The sequence below is a fragment of the Rhincodon typus genome, chromosome 1 (assembly GCF_021869965.1).
Source record: "Rhincodon typus isolate 14 chromosome 1, sRhiTyp1.1, whole genome shotgun sequence".
In the NCBI taxonomy this organism is placed as follows: domain Eukaryota; kingdom Metazoa; phylum Chordata; class Chondrichthyes; order Orectolobiformes; family Rhincodontidae; genus Rhincodon; species Rhincodon typus.
The window spans coordinates 26,329,977-26,353,627 of record NC_063332.1 but is presented as its reverse complement, the minus strand read 5'-3'; the positions used below and the strand labels follow the sequence as shown (position 1 = coordinate 26,353,627).

The following is a 23,651-nucleotide window of genomic DNA, read 5'->3' as shown; positions in this document are numbered from 1 at the left end:
TCATATTCTGGAATACGACTGATCAGAGTATTTTGGGGAGTGGGGGAAATCAAGGGCTACATGGATAAAGCAGAAAAGGACAGTTGGAAGGTCAGCCATGATATAAATCAAAGTAGCAGAGCAGGCTTGATTGGCAGCAGCGACAAAAGAATGGTTCTTAAAACAGAAAAGATTCAGGGGTTATTCACTGTTGTTACAAAAAGAACGATGAAGAGTTTTAATAGACATGGTCAAGAGAAATTGGCTGCACTGGCAGGAAGATCAGTAATCTCGGATTAAAATAAGTGAAAAATCAGGAGAATTTTAAAAAAAAAAAACAAAAAACAAACAAACTTTAATCTGGCATATACTGCCCAAAAAGGATTGCAGGAGCAAATTCAATATAACTTTCCTAAGGGAAGTAGATATTCATATTGAAGACAAATTGGTTAAAAAAAGCAGGAGAGTGGAGCTATAGAACTCTTTCACAAGCACTGGTATGAAGGACCAAATGATTTTTGATTTCTAAGATTCTATGAACTAACAAAATAAAAATCTGTTCAGTCTGTTTGGTTTAAACGTGCAGAGATAGCTGTGAATAGATAGAGACCTACTGTGTTCCTCCAGCTCCACACTATTGATCGAGAACAAATAGATGGTTTTGATGCAGATGTCCATCTGTGTAGCAGCCACAACCAACAACCATGCAACAGTGACTCAAAAAAAAAAGTAAATAAATCTCAGTGGAGGTAGATCTAAAAAAGGGATGCTAAAATTCCCCAAAAGGCAGATTCCTAAGAAATGACTTCTCCATTTGGGGAAAATCTAAGTATTTTGGCCAGAGGATCTAGTCTATACTTTGAGATATTTCAATCAGGAATTAAGAAGCACAATGCAACAGAAAGTTCTATTGCAAACTCTACTCCTTTATTTCAGCTTGATAATGCAAAGCATTTGCTTTGAAAGCGATTAAAATGCAAATATCTATTTCAATATTGACTTTTGCTGCACACATCAGCTGAAGTTAAGTCTACAGTATTGTGGTTTACCTCACATGAAATGTAAGTGGAAGGAGGAAGTAAAGAAGTAAAAAAAAGCACAAGACAGTAACATTTCAGTATTACTAAACATCTGCATTCCAATCCTTACTCAACTCGAGCATAGCAGCAATAGTGCACTTCTACCTGGAAGGCAGGGTCTGCACAATTTTGAACCAGTTTCATTGGCATAAAATCCAGATTCACAGGATTGGCATTCTGTGCTCCCTGTGGAACTGCAAAGATAGATATCAAATTATTACATTAGAATTTAAAAATATTAAAAAGAGAAAGAAAACTTACAAAAGATTAGTCAATTGTGATGATCTGTCTCAGATCAAGAGTTTGTTACACAACAATCTAAACCATGTTTTGAATCCACTTTACCACATGATGGATCCTTCCCTCGTCTGTCTGCAAATTGATAAAGCAACAAGAGAGATTCCAGATCAGTTGGGAAAATCATGGGTTACCGGGAAAGAGTAGGACAGTGGTCATGAGCAATGTTGGATCAGCCATGACCCTATTGAATGACAGAGCAAGTTAAAGAGGCCAAATGACCAGTTATTATTTATGGTATTAAACAAAAACTGTAAATTTGAACACTTCCTTTATTCTTTTGACTTTATGTTCTATGTTTTGGTTTATTTCTCTGTTTTAAAGATGGCACCAGAGAATGGCGACACCACACAGTATGTCTCACTGTATTTTGTAACGTAACACATCAATAAATCAAATTAAATCAGGCAGATCTGAACTTTAACTCAAGAAATAAGTGGCAACAAACCAATTTTTTTTTTTTTTTTTTTTAAAAATTCAGCCATCTACAATGTATCATTAATGAAGGCTGGCAAATGATGTGGAGGTGCTGGTGTTGGACTGGGGTGGACAAAGTCAGAAGTCACACGACATCAGGTTATAGTCCAACAGGTTTATCTGAAATCACAATTAAAACCTGGTGCTGGCTGGCTGAGTTGTGAACTGCTAAGAAATTTACCCCACAACACAAAAAAAAAAAAAAAAAAAAAAAAAAAAAAAAAAACTTGACTTACAGCTAATTACCTTTTAATAACACTCATAACACTGCCATCTATGAATGAACAGCCTGAAAGGTTTTATTTTGCTTGTTTCAGGCATGCATGCATTTAATATTTATACCATCTGACAAAGACTCAGATGAACACGTTAGACATGGCAGAAACCACTTCAGAATATGTTTGCAGACATGCCAAGTACTAAACTTTAGCGGAAGGCAGCACTTTTCCCTTCTATTGATTAATTCCACTTTTATATGGAGAAGGGTTTAGAACCCAGTCAGCTGATGGTATGGATATCAAATGGTGGAATAATGACCACAGCATTCTTAGAGTTGTAATGAAGGACAGGCAACGGGGAACTTGAAGCTCAGGCTGCTGCCAGATCAAGATCCAATTAAAGGCCATCAAGCATTGCAATGATGAGTGAATAGGATTTGGCCGAGTTCAGACTAGAATAATGAGCTCAAGTTTATGGCGCACTGAAAATGGAAGGTCAGCTAGGAGGAGTTTAAAATAGTTGACTCTGGAGGCAGCAAGGTACAGACAAGATTTCCTCATCAGATTACAGCAAAAATCTGAGACTATAGCATTCATGTACTGGGTTCAAGTCCTCTTCTTTGATCAACTCATGATGGGACCTAACAATATCTAAGATGACATAAATGTTGTATTACAAACTACTGACTCCCTCAGCACAACACATGGGTGCAAGGCATTTGTGAAAATGGTATTTCAATACAAGATTGGGGAGGTGGTGAACACTACTTTTTGAATAACATTCAAATTCCTAAAACAGTCATGACTCCAATTTGATTTCAGATGAATTCACATTCCAACATCAAATGTGTATGTTAATTCAATAATGTGGATCATAGCCATTCATTTCCAGTCTTGCAAATGCCTACTAAACACTTGACCCAAGGCAGATGTCCCAAAGTCATTGTAGAGATATATCAGATGGAAAAACACAAGAACACTATTCATAACTTCAAACTAAAGGCACACCTTCAGTAAACCAAAGGCTTCCCACCAAAAAAGTTTAATATAGCTTATTCAACAGTTCAACTTGTAACAGACTCACTTGCAAGGGAGTTCAGTAGAATCTGCTTCAGTTCCTGGTCTGTGCAAGAGTTGATTGATCTCAGTGAGGTGATGGCATGGGTTGTAGTCCAGATACGTTTCTATGACATTTTCATCATTTTGCTGACCCTAGTTGACCATCCCCTGTACTCTTCAGCAATCTGTCTCAAATTCTAGTCATTAGCTTAGTTGATTTATTCCAAGGTTCAGCAAACATTTTTCCTGATACCAATTTATAGACAAATAAAGCTGTTCAATCATTTCTCCTTTTTCCCACTCCCCCCAAACCCTCTCAGTCAAAGACCAATGTGATAGCTGGCTGTTCATCTGTTACTGAAACAATTGAGGCTTTCACTGACTGGAAAATTATCAGCTGTTCCCATAATTTATGATCAACACAAACAAATGACTGCACCATACTCCTTTAACCCATCACAATTCATTGACTGAGTTAGCAGAGCCTCAGTAGCACTGGGAAGGACAATTAAACATGGGTGGTGAGGGGGGAAATGAAGGAATGGAGCTCAGCTACATTGACCAGAGGGACAATGAGCCCAACACACTATATGGCCTCACATGAAGGGGTGGGAGGTCACTGCCAAGGGGTCAAAGGAAGCTCAATGCATGGTTATTGGTTCTTGTCCATGTACTTACTTTGTATAAGCACCTTTTGAACAAGGCAAACATGTCATCTGTCCAGCCCGAGATTGGTAGTAACCCTGTGGACAGCTGAGGCAGTCTTCGAGAGCAAGGCAGAACCCGTCAGAACAGCAGGAACAGTTCAGGGACCCTTGAAAGTGAAACAGAAGTATAGTTAGTCAGATCAATATCCATCACATTTTGTTTGAAATATAAAGACTACTTATCATCAATATAGCTAACACGTTAGTAAATCTTCGTCAACAGTGGAAGTTCAAATTCAAAAGAGTTTGGCAAGTTACTGCTCCCATAAATTTTCTCAAATTCCTGCTGAAACATGATCTAATGGGCTGACAGAACAGGTCTGAGGCATTGAATCACCTACTCCTCCTTGGAGCAACATGCTGGCTCAGCAGTTCGCACTGCTGCTTCACAGTGCCAGGGACCCAAGTTCGATTCTAGCCTCGGGTGACTGCCTGTCTGAAATTTGCATGTTCGCCCTACATTCGCGAGGGTTTCCTCCCACCAGCCAAAGATTCCTTGAAAATGGAGTCACAGGTAGGTAGAATAGTGAAGGCAGTGTTTGGTATACTTGTCTTTATTGCTCAGTGCATGGAGTATGAGTTGGGAGGTCAAGCTGCGGCGTCACGTTGTGGCTGTACACAACATTGGTTCGGCCACTCTTGGAGTACTGCGTGCAATTCTGGTCTCGGAAGGATGTTGTGAAACTTGAGAGGGTTCAGAAAAGATTTACGAGGACGCTGCCAGGGTTGGAGGGTCTGAGCTGGGGAGAGGCTAAATAGTCTGGGGCTATTTTCCCTGGATGTCAGAGGCTGAGGAGTGACTTTGTGGAGGTTTATAGAGTTATAAAGGGGCATGGATAGAGGGAATAGACAAGGTCTTTTCCCCAGAGTTAGAGAGTCCAAAACTAGAGGGCATAGGTTTAAGGTGAGAGTGAGAGGGGAAAGATTTGAAAGGGACCCAAGGGGCGACTTTTTCCATGCAGAGGGTGGTACATGTATAGAATGAGCTGCCAAAGGAAGTGGGGAAGGCTGGTACAATTGCAACATTTAAAAAGGCATTTGGATGGGTACATGAACAGGAAGAGTTGAGGGATGCTGGCAAATGGGACTAGATTTTGTGTATGATATCTGTTCGGCATGGATGAGATGGAGTGAACCGTCTGTTTCCATGCTGTATATCTCTATGGTAGGCGAGGTGGATCAGCCATGGGAAATGCAGGGTTACAGGGATTTTGGGGGAACATTTGGTTGGTCTGGATTGGGCAGTCTTCAGAGGGTCAGTGTGGACTGGATGGGCCTAACAGCCTATTTCCACATTGTAGGGATTCTATGATACTCCTGATCTTGCGTTCCTAGATCAGATGCTCAGGTAAGGATTTCAGAGGCAAAAGACCCAAAAAAAAACCTCAGAAACCCAGCTGGTCTGGCAGCATCTGTGGAGAAAGAAAGAGTTAACATCAAGTCTGATAGGACTCTTCTTCAGAAGAGATTTCACAGGATTGGGTTTCCATAGTTCACTAATGTGGCATTAGGATGGTCCTAAACAAATTATAGTTGTGCTTTCAGGGAGACCTGAAGTACATCAACAGTCACAGCAATGCACATATGTTGAAAGAATGAAATGGAACAGGCTGGAATGAAACATGTTATTAACAACAAGAGATTTACCGAGGCTGGAAGGTTTGAGTTATAAGTAGATGCTGGGACTTTTTAAACCCCCTGGAGTGTAGGAGGCTGAAGGGTGACATTAAGGTCATGGGGGACATGGATAGGGTGAATAGCCAAGGTCTTTTCCCCAGGGTCAGAGGGGGTACAAAATTAAAGGGTATACATTTAAATGTTGAGAGGGGAAAGATTTAGAGACCTGAGGGGCAACTTCCACACACAGAAGATGGTGGATGTATGGAACAAGCTGCCAGAGGAAGTGGTAGAGGCGGGTACAATTACAACATTTAAAAAGGCATTTGGACAGGTACAGGAATAGGAAAGGTTTAGAGGGATATGGGTCAAGCACAGGCAAACGGGACTAATTCAGTTTAGGAAACCTGATCAGCATAGATGAGTTGGGCCAAAGAGCCTGTTTCTGTACTGTATGACTATGACTCCATAATAACAACAACATTCATTCATGGGAGTGATTTAAAAAAAAACACAAGGTTTTAAGTACAGTTGTTTAAAACTTGGAAAAAAAAACAGCTTGTAACTATGCAAATAAAGGTACTTGCCATTATTGGAGAAATGCCCTGCAGAACACACAGCACAATTAGAGGTGTTCAAAGCTGTGCAATTTGAAATTCCCGATGTGACAGTCCCTGGTATGCGAGTTGATAGGATGTCAATTCCAGGTATTGAGCTGGTGGTGGTGTTGAAGCCAGTCACATTAAGTGAGTTAGTTACCAGTGTAGAAGCAAGTGCAGCCACAGGGACAACTGATGGAGTGCTGACCTGACCAAGCACCAGACCTAAGATTAGAAACAGAAGCCATGTCTAGAACAACCAGTTTCAAAAAAAAACTGAATAATGCTGCGCGCACAATAAGTGTAAATCACAACTACTTTATTCAAATTTCAATTATTTGATCAATACACAAAGTAGAAGAAAAAGCCCCAATAATTAAGGACTCCATTATCCAAAAATTTGTCTTTAAAAAGGAGTTTACTCTCATCACAAAGGTTTGAAAACAGCAGAGACCTCAGGCCAAAGTGAGCTCTGGGCTAGCTTAATAATGCAATGGTAGAAATGCAATCAGCTCTCACTTTTTTTAATTCAAGTTTAGATCCAGCTGGTGAGACAGTAATTCTGGGACTTTATTTCTCAAACATTGAATAGGTTCCCATTAGACCATTACTGTAAAGTGAAATAAAATTGCTAAATGTGTTACTTATACAAACATAATGGAGTAGACGGGCTCCCATACAGAATCTCAGCCACTGGAGGTACGTGTGGAGGGAAGTAACCTAATCAATACTCACTCGAAATTACTGGGTGTGACACTGACTGAACATGGTAGGATGGCTAAATTCTACCACCCTTCAAGATCACAGAAGCCTTGCTGAAGAAAGGTACACAGGGAAGTGGTCTCACACCGATGTTGCATGACACCATCGCAGCAGTGCTTGCAGCTTTCACAAGGCAAATGTTCTGCCTGACATGTAGACGAAAGCAGTTCACTGCCAATTTCTCAAGAACAGTTAGGGATGAGCAATAAATGCAGGCACATCCAAAGCCTACAGCCTCTTTTTCTAAAAAAACTTCATTCAGAAGTGGGAAATGTTAAGATTCCATGAATTTTTATTATTTTTATTCTTTTAACAATTTTGGTTTGGTTTGGTTTGGAATAATGAGCTGGAAATGATTGGAGAGCTTCAGGAAACAGCTAGTAGTAAGAGGAAAATAAACAAACAGACCAAACAACCTATTGTTTGTTTGAGAGACCAGACCTAGAGGTTAATTGCGGGCCGAGTCTTGATCAAAAAAGGGTTCCAACAGACAACTCCAGGAAGAGGATTGCGTTTAAAAAAAAAAAGGACCTCAAAAAAGGTGGTAATATCTGGATTATTATCTGAGCCATTATTAAATTGGCAGAGACACAAGAAAGTTAGGAGTAAACACATGGCTAAACAAGTGGTGTGGGAACAGAACACAACAGTACAACACAGGCCCTTCGGCCCTCGATGTTGTGCCGACCTATTATCCTACTAAGATCAATCTACCCTGCATACCCTACATGTTATTCATGTTATACATTAACAATCTGGATGGAGAAAAGGAGGGCATTGTTGGGAAGTTTACAAATGCCACAAAGATACAGAGGGACAGGAAGCACTGAGGACGCAGGGAGGCTGCAGAAGAACATGGACAGGCCAGGAAAGAAGTGGCAGATGAAATTCAGCATGGGAAAGTGTGGAGTTATATTTTTTGATAGAGACTTTTTTCTAAATGGGGAAAGGCTTCAGAAATCTGAAGCACAAAAGGGACTTGGGAGTCCTAGTTCAAGATTTTCTTAAGGTTAACACACAGCTTCAGTTGGCAGTCAGGAGGGCAACTTCAATGTTAGCATTCATTTCAAAAGGGCTAGAATACATGAACAGAGACATGCTGCTGAAGCTGTCCAAGGCTCATGTCAGACCGCATTTGGGATATTGCGAGCAGTCTTGGGCCCTGTCTAAGGATGGATGTGCTGGTCTTGGAGGGGATCCAGAGGAGGCTTACAAGAATGATCCTGGGGATGAAGGGCTTGTCATATAAAAGGACTGGTTGAGAACTCTGGGTCTGTATTTGATGGAATTTGGAAGGATGAATGGAGGATCTGATTGAAACTTATGGAATTCTGAGAGGCCCAGATAGAGTGGGCATGGAAAAGATGTTTCCATTAGATAGATTAGGAACCAAGGGCATGGAGAAGGGACAACCCTTTAGAACTAAGAGGAGGAATTTCTTCAGCCAGAGAATGGTGAATATGTAGAACTCTGCCTCCACAGCTTGCTGCGGTAAAGTGTTTGAGTATACTTAAGATAGCGATAGATAGGAATATTGTGGCAAGTAACTCACCTCCTGACTTCTCAAAGCCCATCCACCATCTACAAGGCACAAGTCAACAGTATGATGGAATACTCCCCACTTGCCTGGATGCATGCAGCTCCAACAACACTCAAGAAGCTTGACACCATCCAGGACAAAGCAGCCTGCTTGACTGGCACTACATCCACAAGCATTTACTTCCTTTACCACCAATGCTCAGTAGCAGAGTGTACTATTTACAAGATGCACGGCAGAAAGATCCTTGAACACCACCTTCCAAACCCACAACCACTACTGTCTCGAAGGACAAGGGCAACAGATACATGGGAACACCACCTGTTCTTTCTTCACTGTTCCCTCCCTAATAAGCATTGTGGGTCAACCCACAGCAGGAGGACTGCAGCGGTTAAAGGCGGCAGCTCGGCACCATCTTCTCAAGGGCAACTGGGGACGGGCAAGAAACGCTGGCCAGCCAGCAACGCCCACATCCCACAAATGAATAGAAACAAACAGGTATAGTAGGAACTGCAGATGCTGGAGAATCCGAGACAACAAGGTGCAGGGCTGGATGAACACAGCAGGCCAAGCAGCATCATAGGAGCAGAGAGGCTGACGTTTCGGGCCTAGACCCTTCATCAGAAAAGAAACAAACAGGTGTCTGGAATTAACTATTCAAAAAGTCTGGGTTTGGTTCCTCAAATGTCTGGTTAGGAGCCATTGGAGTAATTATTGGTGTCTTTGGCTTAAATTTTACCGTGTTGTGAATACAGTGGTAGAAATGCCAATTTGTTTCAGCTGTCTCCATGTCATTACAGAAGGCAAAAAAGTGTACGGATCACTGGTCAGCCAAAGTAAGGTATACAGTCACTAGATATTTGATTACAGGAATTCAATCCCTTAATTGATAGTCAACCCATCTACATAAAAATACTAATGCTTTTAACTTTACCACACTGCAGCAGACCAGAGGGAATTTAGCACGGATTCAAGCAAGCACAGTGAGGACACTGTTACTTTTAACTGTGTCTGCCAGAGTTCTCTCAACTCACCCGCCCTGGGCATTTCTAAATTGTTTAAATCGCAGCACAAAAAAAATCACGAGTTCCATCTAAAATCAGCATAAAAAAATTGACCTCCAGGATGGATACTTTGTTTACAAATTGCCATGAAAATCAATAATAAAAGCAGCATCCTTTTACAGGATGCTCTACTTGGTGGTAAACAAGGCACTAGTACAATGATCAATGATCAGAGGAAAGAGGATGAGGAAGCACACCACTAATTAGCAAATCTATTTGTCAATTGCATCAAGAACAGGCCACAAGGATGATTGGTGGAGGAAATTAAAAGGTTGGTACAGCTGCAGTAAAAGTTCTTTTTTTCAGTCAAGGTCAAATAAAGAACATAACCCTTCAATGTATATTTTAAAAAAAAAAAAAACCACTTGACAAACATGAATTTAGACTCGTCAATCCTGTAAAGTCCTCCCTACTAAGTAGGAGCTAGTACCAAAACTGGGAGAACTATCACTCAAAACTTATTAAACAACAGCCTGAGTTATACTCAGAGCCATAATATAGTACAGTACTATGTTCCAGATATCAACCACCATACTGCTTGGGGTATGTCACAGAAACATGGACAATAGGAGGTGGTGACCATTCGGCGCTTTGAGCCCATTCCTCCATTCTACACAATTATGGTTGATTATCAACTCAATACCTTTGATTCCTTTAGCCCCAAATAATATCAGACTCTTAAAAACAGCTTTTTGCTTTCACCACCGTGGCAGAGAATTCCACAGGTTCACCACTCTCTTCGTGAAATATCTCATCATTTCAATCCGAAATGGCCTACCCCATTCCCCATATCCTTAGATTGGGACCACCACCACCCCCTGTCCAGTCCTATTGAAAGTTGCAAAGTTTTAATGAGACACCCCATCATCCTTCCAAACTCCAGGGATATAATCCTAACTGATTCAGTCTCTCTTCAAATATCAGTCCTACCCTTCCAGGGATCAGTGTGGTAAATCTTCATTACATAACCACCAAAGCCAGAAAATCCTTCCTCAGATAAAGAGAGCAGAATATGTATGTATATAACTGGTCTGCCATCCCATTGTTCCTCATTACAACTTGCCTCTGTTTCCAACTGTAAGGGACCTATATTCATTTTCATTAACCTTCTTTGTCCTTTCCCAATGGCAGGACACACCCAGAGGTGGCAGCATAGCGAGACAGAATTGTTCTTGGAATCTTCAACATTGAAGACTCGTACCATGAGGTTAAAGATAGGCAAAGAAATCTCCTGCTGATTCCCATGTACCGTGCTCCCTCAGCTGATCAATTAGTGCTCCTCCATGTTGAGCAACACTTGGAGGAAGCAACAAGGGAGGCAATGCACAATGGGTGATGATCCTTAGTGACCAACACAAAATTCTAGCAAGGGGATAAGCAAACTGTGATTAAACACGGAAGTTAAGGATAACATCAAATTGAAAAAAACACATACCATGTGGCAGTTTGGTGGTCAGAGCATTGAAAAAAGTTTTGAAAATGAAGAGATAAATCAAAGAAAAGTAAACTGTGTAACTTTGCAAGTAATATCAAGATAAACAGCAAGAGCTTTTTTTGAACAAGTAAAAGAGGCGGCCAAAGTGGACATAGGCCCCTTAGAGAATGAGGCTAGGGAAGTAATAATGGGGAACCAGGAAAAGGCAGAGGAGTTGAATAAACACTTTGCATTCAGTCTTTACATTAGAAGATGCTAAAAGCTTCCAAAAAAAAAAATGCAGAAATATTCAAGGGGCAAAAGAGAGGGAAAAAAAATATCAAATAAAGCACTAGGGAAACAAGTGGGGCTAAATGCAGACAGATCTCCCAGATCTGACTGGAGCCATTCTAGAATATTAAAAAGTAGTATCTACACAATATTGGATACACTGGTAGTAATCTTCCAAGAATCCTTAGATTCTAGAAAAGTCCTAGAGGATTTGATAACTGCCAATGCAGCACTAAGTTACAAAGGGAAGGTGACAAACAAAAAAGGTTAACTAAAAGCCACTTAGCTTACCAGTTTCCCAAAAAAAAAATCAGACATTAGAGTCTATTATAAAGAATGCAATAGCAGAGCATTCGGAAATAAATGATATCATCAAGCAAAGTCAGCATGGCTTCAGAAAGGGGAAATCATGCCTGATAAATGTAGGAAAATTCCATGAAGAGGTAACAAGCAGGTTTGAGAAAGGAAAAGTAGTAGATGCAATATATTTGGATTTCCAGAGGGTGTTTGAGAAAGGTACCACATATTAGGCTGCTTAAGATAAGAGCCTCTGATGTCAGTGGTAGCACATTAACTAACATGGAGAGAGAATTGACTAAGTAATAGATGACAAAGTTGGTCTAAGAGACTTTCAGAAAGGTGACCTGTAACTAATGGTGCACCACAGTATCGATGTTTGGGACACAATTTTTTTTTTTTTTTTTTTTTTACAATATATGTTATGACTTGGATGAGGAAAGTGAATGTACTGAAGTCAAATTTGCAGATGACACAAAGAATTGGGAAGTCAAGTAACGAGGATGAGAGTCTGCAGTGATAACAAATGCCTGAGCAAAAACTTGGCCGATGGAATACAATATAGGAAAGTATGAGGTTAGGTATTTTGACAGGAAGAACAGAGGAGCTGAATATTATTGATCAAATGAGAGGTGACAGTCAAAAACTACAAGAGAACTTGGGAGATCTTGCGCATAAATCACAAGCAGCTAGCATCCAAGTTCAGTGGGGTAATGGGGAAGGCAAATGGAACGTTGGCCTTTATGTCAAAGGGAATGGAGTATAAAAATAGGGAAATCTTGCTAAAATTATACAAGGCACTGGTAAGAGCACATCTAGAATGCTGTGAACCGTTCTGGATCCCTTATAAGAACAAGGACCAGGAGTAGGCCTGAGCCTGCTCCACCATTTCACATGATTATGGCTGATCTCATCTCGGCCTCAACTCCACTTTCTCACTCCCCATAACCCTTTAGCCCATTACCAGTTGAAATTCTGTCTATCTCCTTACATTTATTTGGTGTCCACTGCACTCTGGGGCAGTGGATTTCACAGATTAATGACCCATGAGCAGTAATTCCTTTTCACTTGTTTTAGAATCAGCCACCCTCCTGAATAAAACTACAACCTCTTGTTCTAGATTGCCCCACAAGGGGAAACACCCACTCTACTTTTACTTTATTAAAAACCTTTATCATCTTTTAAACCTCAATTAAATCAGTTATCCTTCTAAAGTCTAGCAAGTATGGACCCAAACTGCTCAATCGCTCCTCAAAATCTCTGGAATGAATCTAAGTGAACCTTGTTTGAACTGCCTCCAATGCAATTACTTTAAAAAAATGTAAAAAGGGACCAAAACTGATGCAGCACTCCAGATGTGGTCTCACCAATGCCTTGTACATTTGCAACAATACTTCCCTGCTTTTATACACCATTCCTTTAACAAAAAAATTTCAAATTTCTATTTGCCCTCATTAGCCGATGTACCTGTGTCCTAGCTTTCTGTGATTCATGCAAGACAACACCCAGCTCCCTCTGTACCAAAGTATTTTGAATTTTGTCTCCATCTAGATAATAGGTTGCCTTTTAATTCTTCTGACCAAGATGGATCACGTCACTTGTCCACATTAAACTCCACCTGCTAAATATTGGCCCATTCACCTAAACTATTCATATCTATTTGTAAATTTCTTATTTCTTGCAACCTACTTTTCCACCTATTTTAGTGTCATCTGCAAAAGTGGTGATAGCATCTTCTGTCCCTGCACTCAAGTCATGAATATAGATTGTAAATAGCTGGGGCCCCAATGACCCAAACAGTGTGGGACTGACTATTACAGCTTGCTAACCAGTAAAAGATTGACTCTCTGCTTTCTGTTGATTAGCCAATTCTCTATCCAAGCAAATTTATTACATGAACCTGTGTGTGATCTTGCCTTGTGTATCAACCCTTCATGTGGCACCTCATCAAATGCCTTCTGGAAACCCAGATATACATCAGCAGGACTCCCATTATTCACTTCGCTTGTCACATCTTCAAAAGTCATCCAGCAAATTAGTCAAATAAAATTTAGCCTCCATCTAAAAAGGACAACAACAGCAGATACATAGGAACACCATCAGCTGCAAGTTCCCCTCCAAGTCACTCACCAGCCTGACTTGGAAATATATTGCCATTCCTTCACTGTTGCTGGGTCAAAAATCCTGAAATTCCCTCCCTAATGGCATTGTAGGTCGACCTACACTGAACAGACTGCAACGGTTCGAGGAGGCAGCTTACCCACACCTTCTCAAGGAAGCAGATAGTGGCACAGCCAGCAACACCTACAGCCCATTGATGACTTCCTTTTTTTTAAAAAAATAAAAGTGAATGTAAGCTACAGAGAAATCCCTAATTTATGCCCCACTCACAAATTAATGTTATCCCTCCGCTTTACTCTTTAACCTTCAGAAACCTAAATTGCGCAAACAGGAATCAGTTTTGGGATAAGATTAATTTATGGGACTGTTCAGATGACCAACTTAAATTCTGGCCAGCTTTCAAAAAAAAAAAAACCAGACGGGAACGTGTTAGTACAGCCACAAAAAAAAAGTCATGTCCAGTTCCACGATGTGCAGCACATGAAAGAAAGCAAACAGATAAATTCAGCAGGTGACCAAATAAAAGACTGAGCCTTGTAGTTCATGAACAGTCTAGACTAAGTTTCTGCTGTGTTCAGTTAGCTGAAAATCAGGGAAATGGAACAACAGGAGGAGTGAGGGGAGAGCGTGAACTAGTTTACTTGGTGCTAATTAAACATGCTGCAGCACAGTAAGAGGGGAGCATTAGTGGAGAAATTAAAACAAGGAGGTATTCTTACATTTGTGATGAGCAAGATTGGGGTGTGCATATGAAATTAGTTATTGTAAAATTTAGGCTCTAAAGTCTACTGCTTTACTGACTACAATCAATGTAGACATAGTGCCATACCTCCCTCCTGTCATCCTTGTGATCTTAAAGCTTTTATTTCAAGATATTGATGTGTAAATTCCTTGGAGTTGTTGAATCTTGGAAAAATACTAATCCACAGTATCTCACCTGTTATGCATTTGAAGATACAGTTACCGATGAATCTATGTTGAGGATTTACATCAGAATGCAGTCACCAAGCCAAATAATAGTAATATTTAATAAATTATTATGCAATGATTGAGTTGGCCTTCACTGCAAGAGGGTTTGGCAGAGGTATGTTCAGGCGAAAGTACTTCACTGTACAGGGCCTCAGTGAGACCAAAGATGGAATAGTGTATGAAGCCTTAGTCACCTTATCAAAGGAAAGGTGACTGCAGTGATGGTTCACCAGAATGATTCTTGGGACAACAGGTTTGTCAAACGAGGAGAAATTTGGTCAACTGGGCTGGTATTCATTGCCGTTTAGAAGAAAGAGAGCGGACCTCATTGAAACAAAGTTCTAAAAGCACTGTACAGGCCAGATGCACGGATAATGTTTCCCTTTGGCTGGGGAGTGCAGAGAAAAGGCTCAATCTTAGGTGCACCAGTTCACACTGAGGAAGAGATGGCTGTGAACTTGTGGAATCTTCTACCACAGAAGGCCAAGTCTCTGAATATATTTTTAAAAAGTTAGATTTCTGGAGGTTAAACATGTCAAAGGGTACGGGGAGAGAGAAGTAGTGAGGCATTGGGATAGATGATCAGCTGTGATCCTATTGAACGGAAGAGCAAACTCAAAGGGCCAAATAGCCTGCTTATGCTCCTATTTTCAATGTTTCTGAGTTAACCTTAATGCTTCGTCAATAAACAGATTAAATGATGTTAAATGCTTTTCTCAGATTCACTTCCACAAAGTGCCATTTTGTAAAGATTGGGTTTCAGTTTCCTCGGGGATGAGTTAAGAACCTTCATCATTGGAAGATCTTGATCATCACTGGGTTGTGAGCAGAACTTGGGAAGATCATGGTTTTGAGCTGAGCTGAAATTGGTGGATCCTTATGCTGGCTTCAGCCTGACACTAACTCAGTGACCAACCAGAGCCTGTACATCATTATAGGCTGAAACCAAGTCATAAGGGTTTTTGTTTGGAACGTGGAACAAGTAGTGATTGGCTCATACAAGGGGCATGCCACCACTTAGATTACAGTGAGCACATACTAATTAACTGAACGGTTAGTTAGAAAAGGATTCAGTCTTAAAAATAACCTCAGCAAAGTATAGAAACTGAACTACTGTGGCCTCAATGTGGAAGTAAAACAAAAGACTGTTTAACAGATGAGCTGAATACTGCACCTGTAGTTAAAATGAGAAAAACCAGTACCACATTTTGAGGGCAAGCCCAAAACATTCCAAATGTCAGAGGGCTAGTGCATTCCAAATCTCTCTACCTTTTGAAAGAACATAAGCATGAGAGATTTAAAGTGGAGTTCTGGAGGAAATCTTTTCACCCAAGGTGTAGTGGGGGATCTGGAATTCTACCTGAAAATGGTGGTGGAGACAGAAACCCTCAAAAACAAAAAAAGGTTACAACTGTGGCCAACACTGGGTCAAGGCAGAGCACCCCATGCAAAATCAGACCAATGAGAACCAAATTGATCCCTCTACCCACAAGATGGATTGGTCACACCGATTCCCTGCCATCCATTCTCAAAATGCCTTTTAAGGTGTTTTCTCCCTCTGATCACTGCGCACCTATATAAAAAAAAGAGGTTTTACTACCCAGACCCTGCTCAGAGACTTCAGTCACAATGGGGAGAACCATTACAGTAATTTAAAGCACTACCCTGTCAATAAATGGAAGATGGCAATACTTATTCCTTGGTTTAAAGAGGCACAAGAGAATTATCAGAGGCAAACAGATATATTTGTGGCAGATGCACATTTGATTCAATAGAGAAGCAGTAGAACAGCACAGTTGTCCAACTATAAAACACTGCATCTAGATCAGTCTCAATCAACAGCAAGTGGATCCACTCCAGTTTGATTTGGACAGAACTGCAACATTAATTCACAACTGAAGCCAGAACGATGCAAGCACAGCAGCACAGAAGCAATTTGCACATGGTTCTAGATTCAAAATGACAGTGTGCAGGGGACAGAAACTTCTTTTTCTTAAAAAAAAATTAGTTGGATCTTCACTGAAGTGTCATGATCTACAACACTCTGCACGATACCAAGGGTGGGATTAGGCTGTGCAGTTATTTGTTAAGTGACCAATCTGAATGGCCTCTTTCTGTTAATTTCTTCTCTACCGAAATACAAACAGGGTACCTAATGCTTCTCCTTAAAAGGACTCCTCATGGGAAAACTCAGTTTGAATCACAGGGTAGTATGCAGTACAGTGCAGGAACTGACTGTTTGGTCCAACTCGTCCATTCTAACCAGTTGTCCTAAATTAATCTAGTCCCATTTGCCAGCATTTGGCACATATCCCTCTAAACCCTTCCTATTCATATAACCATCCAGATGTCTTTTAAATGTAATTGTACCAGCCTCCACCACGTCCTCTGGCAGCTACTTCCATACACACACCATCCTCTGCATGAAAAGGTTGCCCCTCAGGTCCCTTTCAAATCTTTCCCCTCTCACCTTAAACCTATGCCGTCTAGTTTTGGACTCACCTACCCTGGGTAAAACACTTTGGCTATTCACCCTATCCATGCCCCTCAGATTTTATAAACTCCTATAAAAGGTCACCCCTCAGCCTCCGATGCTCTAGGAAAAATAGCCCCAGCCTATTCAGGCTCTCCCTGTAGCTCAAACTCTCCAACCCTGGCAACATCCTCATAAATCTTTTCTGAACCCGAATTTCACAACATTCCTCCTATAGCAGGGAGACCAGAACTGAACACAGTATTCCAAAAGTGACCCAACGCATATCCTGTACAACCACATGACCTCCCAACTCATACCCAGTGCACTGACCAATAAAGGCAAGCATACATAGCACCTTCTTCACTATAACTGGAGAAGCTTTGCTTCTGCAACACATTGCTGTCCTCCTAACTTTGTGATGTTGAGCAATCAGATATTTAGTTTCATAAATTGGTAATTTGCATCTCTGCTCAGGCCCTGTTTCAGAGAGCCAGTGCAGCTGCGATAAGTTAGATTAGTTCTCTCCAGGCTGCCACATTAACTGGGTACACAAAAACACTTTTCTCATATCACTGGAAAGCAGTATGTTGGAAGTGTTAATTTGACAAGTATTACTGGAATATGCTAATAGCATTACATCAACCTACAGTAAGGAAATCCAGCCTAATATTCGGAAAGTGCAGCTTGCAACTACCTTTATGACAATCAACTGCATTTCCTGCTGCAATCAAACAAAGGTGTTTACAACCACCAGAAAAACATTTCTTACAAAGACCGTGAGTAGCTAGATCACAAAACCTTTAACAATAATAATGTATTTCCAAAGAGAAAAAAAAAGTCAGGGAGAAAAAAAAAGTAAGGAAACGAAAGTGCATGCATTTAAACAGCGGCTTGCACAACTTCACAAGCCCATAAAAACTTTACAGCTAATTAAAATACTTCTGAAGTTACTGTTGTAATTTAGCAACACCCAATCTTCACCCAGCAAGGTACCAACAGCAGAGATAAATGACCGAACTTGTTTTAACCATTTGTTTTATGCTCATGGATATCAATAGGAGTTGAATCAGATCAGAAGAAATCAATGAGACATAATGGGGGGAAAAAAAAAAAAAACTTGTGTGGAAGATCTGAGCTATCTCAAGAGCCCCAAATAATCATCCATGTTCTCCTAGATTGGCAAATCTTTCCCAATATCTTTACCCAGCAGGGAACTTCCATCAGCTTCCTTACTTAGACCAGGAAATAAAACTGCAGTCAAATCTCAATGACTACAGTGGGACCTGATATGAATCAGGTGGCTTTGGGCAAATTCTGTCACCATCTATTCAATTGAGCAACTTAAATTCAGAACAAAGTTTTTGGAAGCTTTTCAGTGAGTGGGTGAACTGAGCAGTGACATTGACACACACTGTGCTTTCTGTCCAGTGAGTATAGGAAAGGTACTTTTTTTAAAATTCCGTGGTACAGTTTTTAAATTTACTTCCACTTGAATGAGAAGACAGCTCTTAACCCATCTAAAAGATAGCAGTTCTGAGGTTATGCACCCAAGTAACCGAAGTTAAGGTCAAATTTTCAGGCTCAAAGAAGGGAAAATTCTAGACTTTGTTGATGACCATTTTATTTGCATTCTTAAGGGACTTGCAGGCTTTTTTTGAAAAAGCAGTGTTCAGGACTTGCATTAAAAAGTGATGTTGCTGTCAATGATTCAAAATTAGGGCTTCAAATGATTATTTTTGATGGTTTTGCAACTGAGGAAGCAATTGTCGTTAGCAGACTTTGATATTGCTCAAAATTTAATCTGTAGGTTACTTTTTTAAACCCAAAGGCATTGGGTGTAACAACCTTAAACCCGTTTTCATGACCTACACTTGCTCCTGGTTAAGCAGTACTTTTTTTTTTAAAAAAATTCCCATCTTTGTTTCCAAACCCTTGCAAAGCCTATCTCCTGACTTTTATCATGTCCCTACCCCAAGGCACCAAGATAGTGGTGCTTATCCATTTCTGATCTGCTGACAATCTCCAGTCTTAAACTCTACCAGAGAAACTCATGCCTTCCACTTGTGCCAAAGTTTTTTTTTATAAAAGCTCTCACGGAATAAGGGCAATGCTGGCTGGGCAAGAATTTACTGCCCCTCCCTCGTTGCCCTTGAGAAAGATGGCCATCTATGTGCTCCAAGCTCTGGCATAGAGACAACAGCCCCGCCTTTATGTAACTTTTGTTTACAAAAACCTTGATATTATATCACGAAGCAACATAAATACGAACTGCTCATAAACAACTCGGCGGGTCTCAAAATGTAACAAAGACACACAAACCAAAGAACTGCAAATGCTGGAAATCAGAAACGAAAACAGAAGTCACTGGAAAAACTCGAGGTCTGACAGCATTTGTGGAGAGAAAGCAGAGTTAACATTTCGGGTCCAGTGTTCAGAACAGAGGCAAGTCCCAACTCATTTAAAAGATTGCATTTCTGAGATTATGTGCATAAGTATTTGGAGTTAAAGTCAAATTTTCAAAATCAGATGGGAAAATCCGACACTAAGCCATGACTGCCACTTTACTGATGACCATTTTAACTGAATTCTTAAGTGACTCAGATTTTGATTTTTACTTCATACAAAGTTCTGAAGGAGGGTTACTGGACCTGAAACATTAATTCTGCTTTCTCTCCACAGATGCTGCCAGGCCTGCAGAGTTTTCCTAACAATTTGTTTTTGCCAAGCCTCAAACTCTTGTTGGCTTATGACTATCAACTCCATCCACTGCATGCTAAAACAAAGGGTAAATTTGTCAGAAATCTTTAAAAATAGGGCAAATACAAGAGAAAATGTTTCCATATGTAGGCACTGACAGCACACAGAGTGGTGAGAATGTAAAACCCACTTGAAGTGGTTGTAACAAATAGCGTAGATATGTTTGAAGGGAAGTTTGCTACATACATGAGGAAGGAGGCAAGAGGTGGATATGGATGGGACAATGCTAATGTAGAATTTAAACACTAATGCAGTACAGCAAGTTTTTAAAAAAGTAGTGATTTGGCAAAAGGAAGCAGGAACCATGTGTGTTCCACATCAGTTTATTCACAACATCCAGTGAAACACCAGTACAAACTAGGCCTATGCAGCTGCAGATAGCAAGAATTGCAGATGCTGGCGTCAGAGTTGTAAAGAAAATTTTTGAATCACCAATCTGTTCAGACATGTTGTTATGACACCCCTGAGGGTGGTGAGATTTTTAACTCTGGGCCAGAGCTCCAAGTAGAAACACAAAACCTTCCTAAATCACAATTATACATGTTGCCTAACCTTTCTCCAAATACCTCTTAATCACAGCACATACATACTCATTCAAAGGGCACAGTATTGAACATGAACAGTCAATTTCTGCACAGTTCATTGTTTCAAACTGTTCACGAACATTTAATAATCCTCACTGCAGACCTATGCTCTCTCTGATCAGTGCCAGACAGTATTAAAGTATAATTTATTTTAATAAAAACAAAATTTACTTTAAGGCGGCATCTCAGAAGAACCACCATAAAACGTGTTCTCCAAGTTTTAAATTAAACTTTCTTGGTATTAAAACCCAATTTTATAACCCTTTAGGAAGTCTTGAGTATAAGAAAACGGAAAGGGGTTTTTAATTTGACACTGCTCTACGTGAATTAGTTCGACAGAGTTCACAAACCCTTTTATATCTGGTGTACAGAAAGAATCTAAAACTATGTACTATATAGACAACAGAAGTCTGCATTTAAACCAGAGGGACTAGGTGTGAGAGAAACCCTTCAGACAACTAGACTTTCATTCCGACTGATCCAGATAATTCCCGGTTTAAAACAAGCACTTGATGTATAAATTCATCCTTTCATTGTTGATTCGATTACATTCAACAATAAAACCTTTCTTTTCTCATTTACTGGCTGACCATCCGCTCTCTTTCATATCTCCACGCAGTGGTTAGCTGCGGCCAGCTCCTTTCCGTGTCCATTGCTCCACAGAACCATAAAACACAACGACCATTTCGGTATCTTTTATCAGTTTGGAGACTGTTCATCGAACAGCTTTCCGCGACCTACCAGACGTCTGCAGTCAGTTTTGTACCAGAACACGCTCCGGTACAGACCGCAGTCCCCCTCACATTTGTCATTAAAACAATGGGACAGGTCAAACCCGGGAGCTACTGAGCATCGTCTACTTTGATTATAAGTTCCTCGCCTTTGTAGAAACTTTTCTTAAAAAAAAAACTGGATATAGAAGGAGCGAGAGAGAGATGGGAAAGAAATGCAGTCATTTTTCTATGATTATTAATTTAAATATTTTAAGCGTTTAGATGGGAAACCATATGCCAATGAGAAACGAACAGCTAGTACACTAAGTGAAAGCCACATATACAATCGATATTTCTTACCGAGGGACGACACCACAACAAGGAGCGAGTATGTTAGCTCCGAGTATCTCATGTTGCCGTCCTGTGCTCTCGTTTGGTCACTGGGTACTTCAACGAGAGAATAACACTCTTCCTGTTTCACTGTGTTTGTATCAGCTTTGCCTGTTTTTGTCCGCACTTTGATGACACAAGTAAAAATTCGACCTACCGCCACACCGAATCCATCATATGATTCCCATCATGTGACAGGTTCCACTAACAGCCACTATTCTCATTCTCCACTCTGTGGGGGTGTGGTTTCTACAGTATCTCGTCGGTCCTTCAGTACAGAACTCTGTACGCTTTCCTTTAAGAACAAATGAAACATCTGTTAAATACTTTCACTTCACGTAGCAAAATCATGCTTGAATGAATCTGGGTATAACTGAGGCTATTTTGAATTGTTCTCTCAAAACTCTGTGACTGCCCCAATTGAAGTCTCGGCTACCAGTCAAAGAAAAACAGTAAAACTTGGAAATGAACGTATAGTTGATTCTGGAACTGCATTTTGAGGGACGCGTCGTTCGCAAGTTTTATTGTTTCTTTCCTTCTGGGAAAAGAAGCAGTGAGAGGTAAATGTTGCTGAAGAGAACAGAAGCAGTGAGATGGCACACTTGCTCCAAACATTGTGCTGTCTTTGAACGTGAAATAGCTGGTCACCTCAGATCTGCACCGCACCAGTGACTATCTCCAACAAGGGAGAAGCTAACTATCGCCCTCTAACATTCGATGGCATTACCACAACCAAATTCCCCACTTTCAACATTCTCGGGGCATTGACTGGAAAAATTATTTGGTTCAGCACATAAATATGTATGTATGTAAGAGGCAGAGACTGGGAATTCGACAGTACATAACTCACCTCCCCTCTCTCTCTCCCCACAATGCCTGGGTCAGCTTTTAGGAACAAGTCAGCACTTGTGGTGGAATACACCCCACTTGCCTGGTTGAGTGCAGTTCCAAAGAAGCTCAACACCTTCTGTGAAGAGACAGAAGGGTCTAGGCCCGAAACGTCAGCCTCTCTGCTCCTGTGATGCTGCTTGGCCTGCTGTGTTCGTCCAGCCCTGCACCTTGTTGTCTCGGATTCGCCAGCATCTGCAGTTCCTACTATCTCTGATTCAAGTCTACTTGATCAGTTATTTTTTTCTTTATTCATTCACAGGATGAGGACATCTCTTGCTAGGCAGCATTTATTACCCACCCCTAATTGCCCAGAGGGCAGTTCATAGTCAACCACATTGCTGTGGGCCTGGAATCACATGTAGGCCAGACCAGGTAAGGATGGCAGTTTCTTTCCCTAAAGGACATTAGTGAACCAGATGGGTTTTTCCTGACAATCGACAATGGATTTATGGTCATCATTAGATTCTTCATTCCAGATATTTATTGAATTCAAATTCCACCATCTGCCGTGACAGATTCAAACCAAGTTCCCAGAATGTTATCTGCATGTCTGGATTAACAGTCCAGCGATACTACCACTAGGCCATTGCCTCCCCGTCTCCACCATCCTAACCAGCCACTGTCTCCACTCTCTTCAGCAAGAACTGTGCAGGTATTGTCACTACAGCCACTGGTGGATTGGTTCCTGGGCTAAGGTCCTTGCTTCCCCATCTTTGTCAAAATTTTCCATCCTCTTCCTCAACCACTGCCAATCTGCCACTTGTCATCAACCATTATTCATTCAAACCTATCCATTATATCACACTTGTTCTATTATCAACTCCTTTGGTCTTGCACTATCCTCACTTCTATCACTTAATATTACTTGTTCCTTTGCAGACCTTTCCCCTGTATTCTTTTTCCTGGCAGTTTATTTAAAACCTGTTAAAATTTCTAACATTTTCTAGATCTGATGAAAGGTCATCAGAACAAACTGTTAACTCTGTTTCTGTTTCCACACCTTTTTTTTATGCACTAGTGGTATTATCAGTGGCGTATTAATCCAGAGACTCCGGTAATGTTTGTGGGTCCTGGGTTCAAATCCCACCATGGTAGATGGTAGAATTTTTTAAATTCAGTTTTAAAAAACTCTGGATTTAGGAGTCAAAGAATGACCATGAATCTATTGTTGGTTGTCAATTGTCAGAAAAATCTATCTAGTTCACTAATGCCCTTTAGGGAAGGAAACTGCTGTTCTTACCTGGTCTGGCCTAAAAGTGACTCTAGACCTATAGCAATATTGATGACTCTTAATAGCCCTCTGGGTAATTAGGGATGGGCAATAAATGCTGGCCTAGCCAGTGACACCCTCAT

The 23,651-nt window shown here is 40.7% G+C and overlaps 1 protein-coding gene across 1 annotated transcript in view; it reads right to left on the bottom strand.

Moving 5' to 3' along the window:
• si:dkey-21a6.5 (multiple epidermal growth factor-like domains protein 11) overlaps window positions 1–21,803 on the bottom strand; it is a 36,338-nt gene extending 14,535 nt beyond the window's left edge. The window contains exons 1-4 of the mRNA XM_020516978.2: window positions 21,378–21,803; window positions 6,021–6,257; window positions 3,788–3,923; window positions 1,164–1,252 (exon numbers count right to left, since the gene is read on the bottom strand). Coding sequence (XP_020372567.2) covers window positions 1,164–1,252; window positions 3,788–3,923; window positions 6,021–6,257; window positions 21,378–21,429 — 514 coding nt within the window. The 5' untranslated portion in view covers window positions 21,430–21,803. The remainder of the gene's footprint in view (window positions 1–1,163; window positions 1,253–3,787; window positions 3,924–6,020; window positions 6,258–21,377) is intronic.
• Window positions 21,804–23,651: the final 1,848 nt, after the last annotated feature.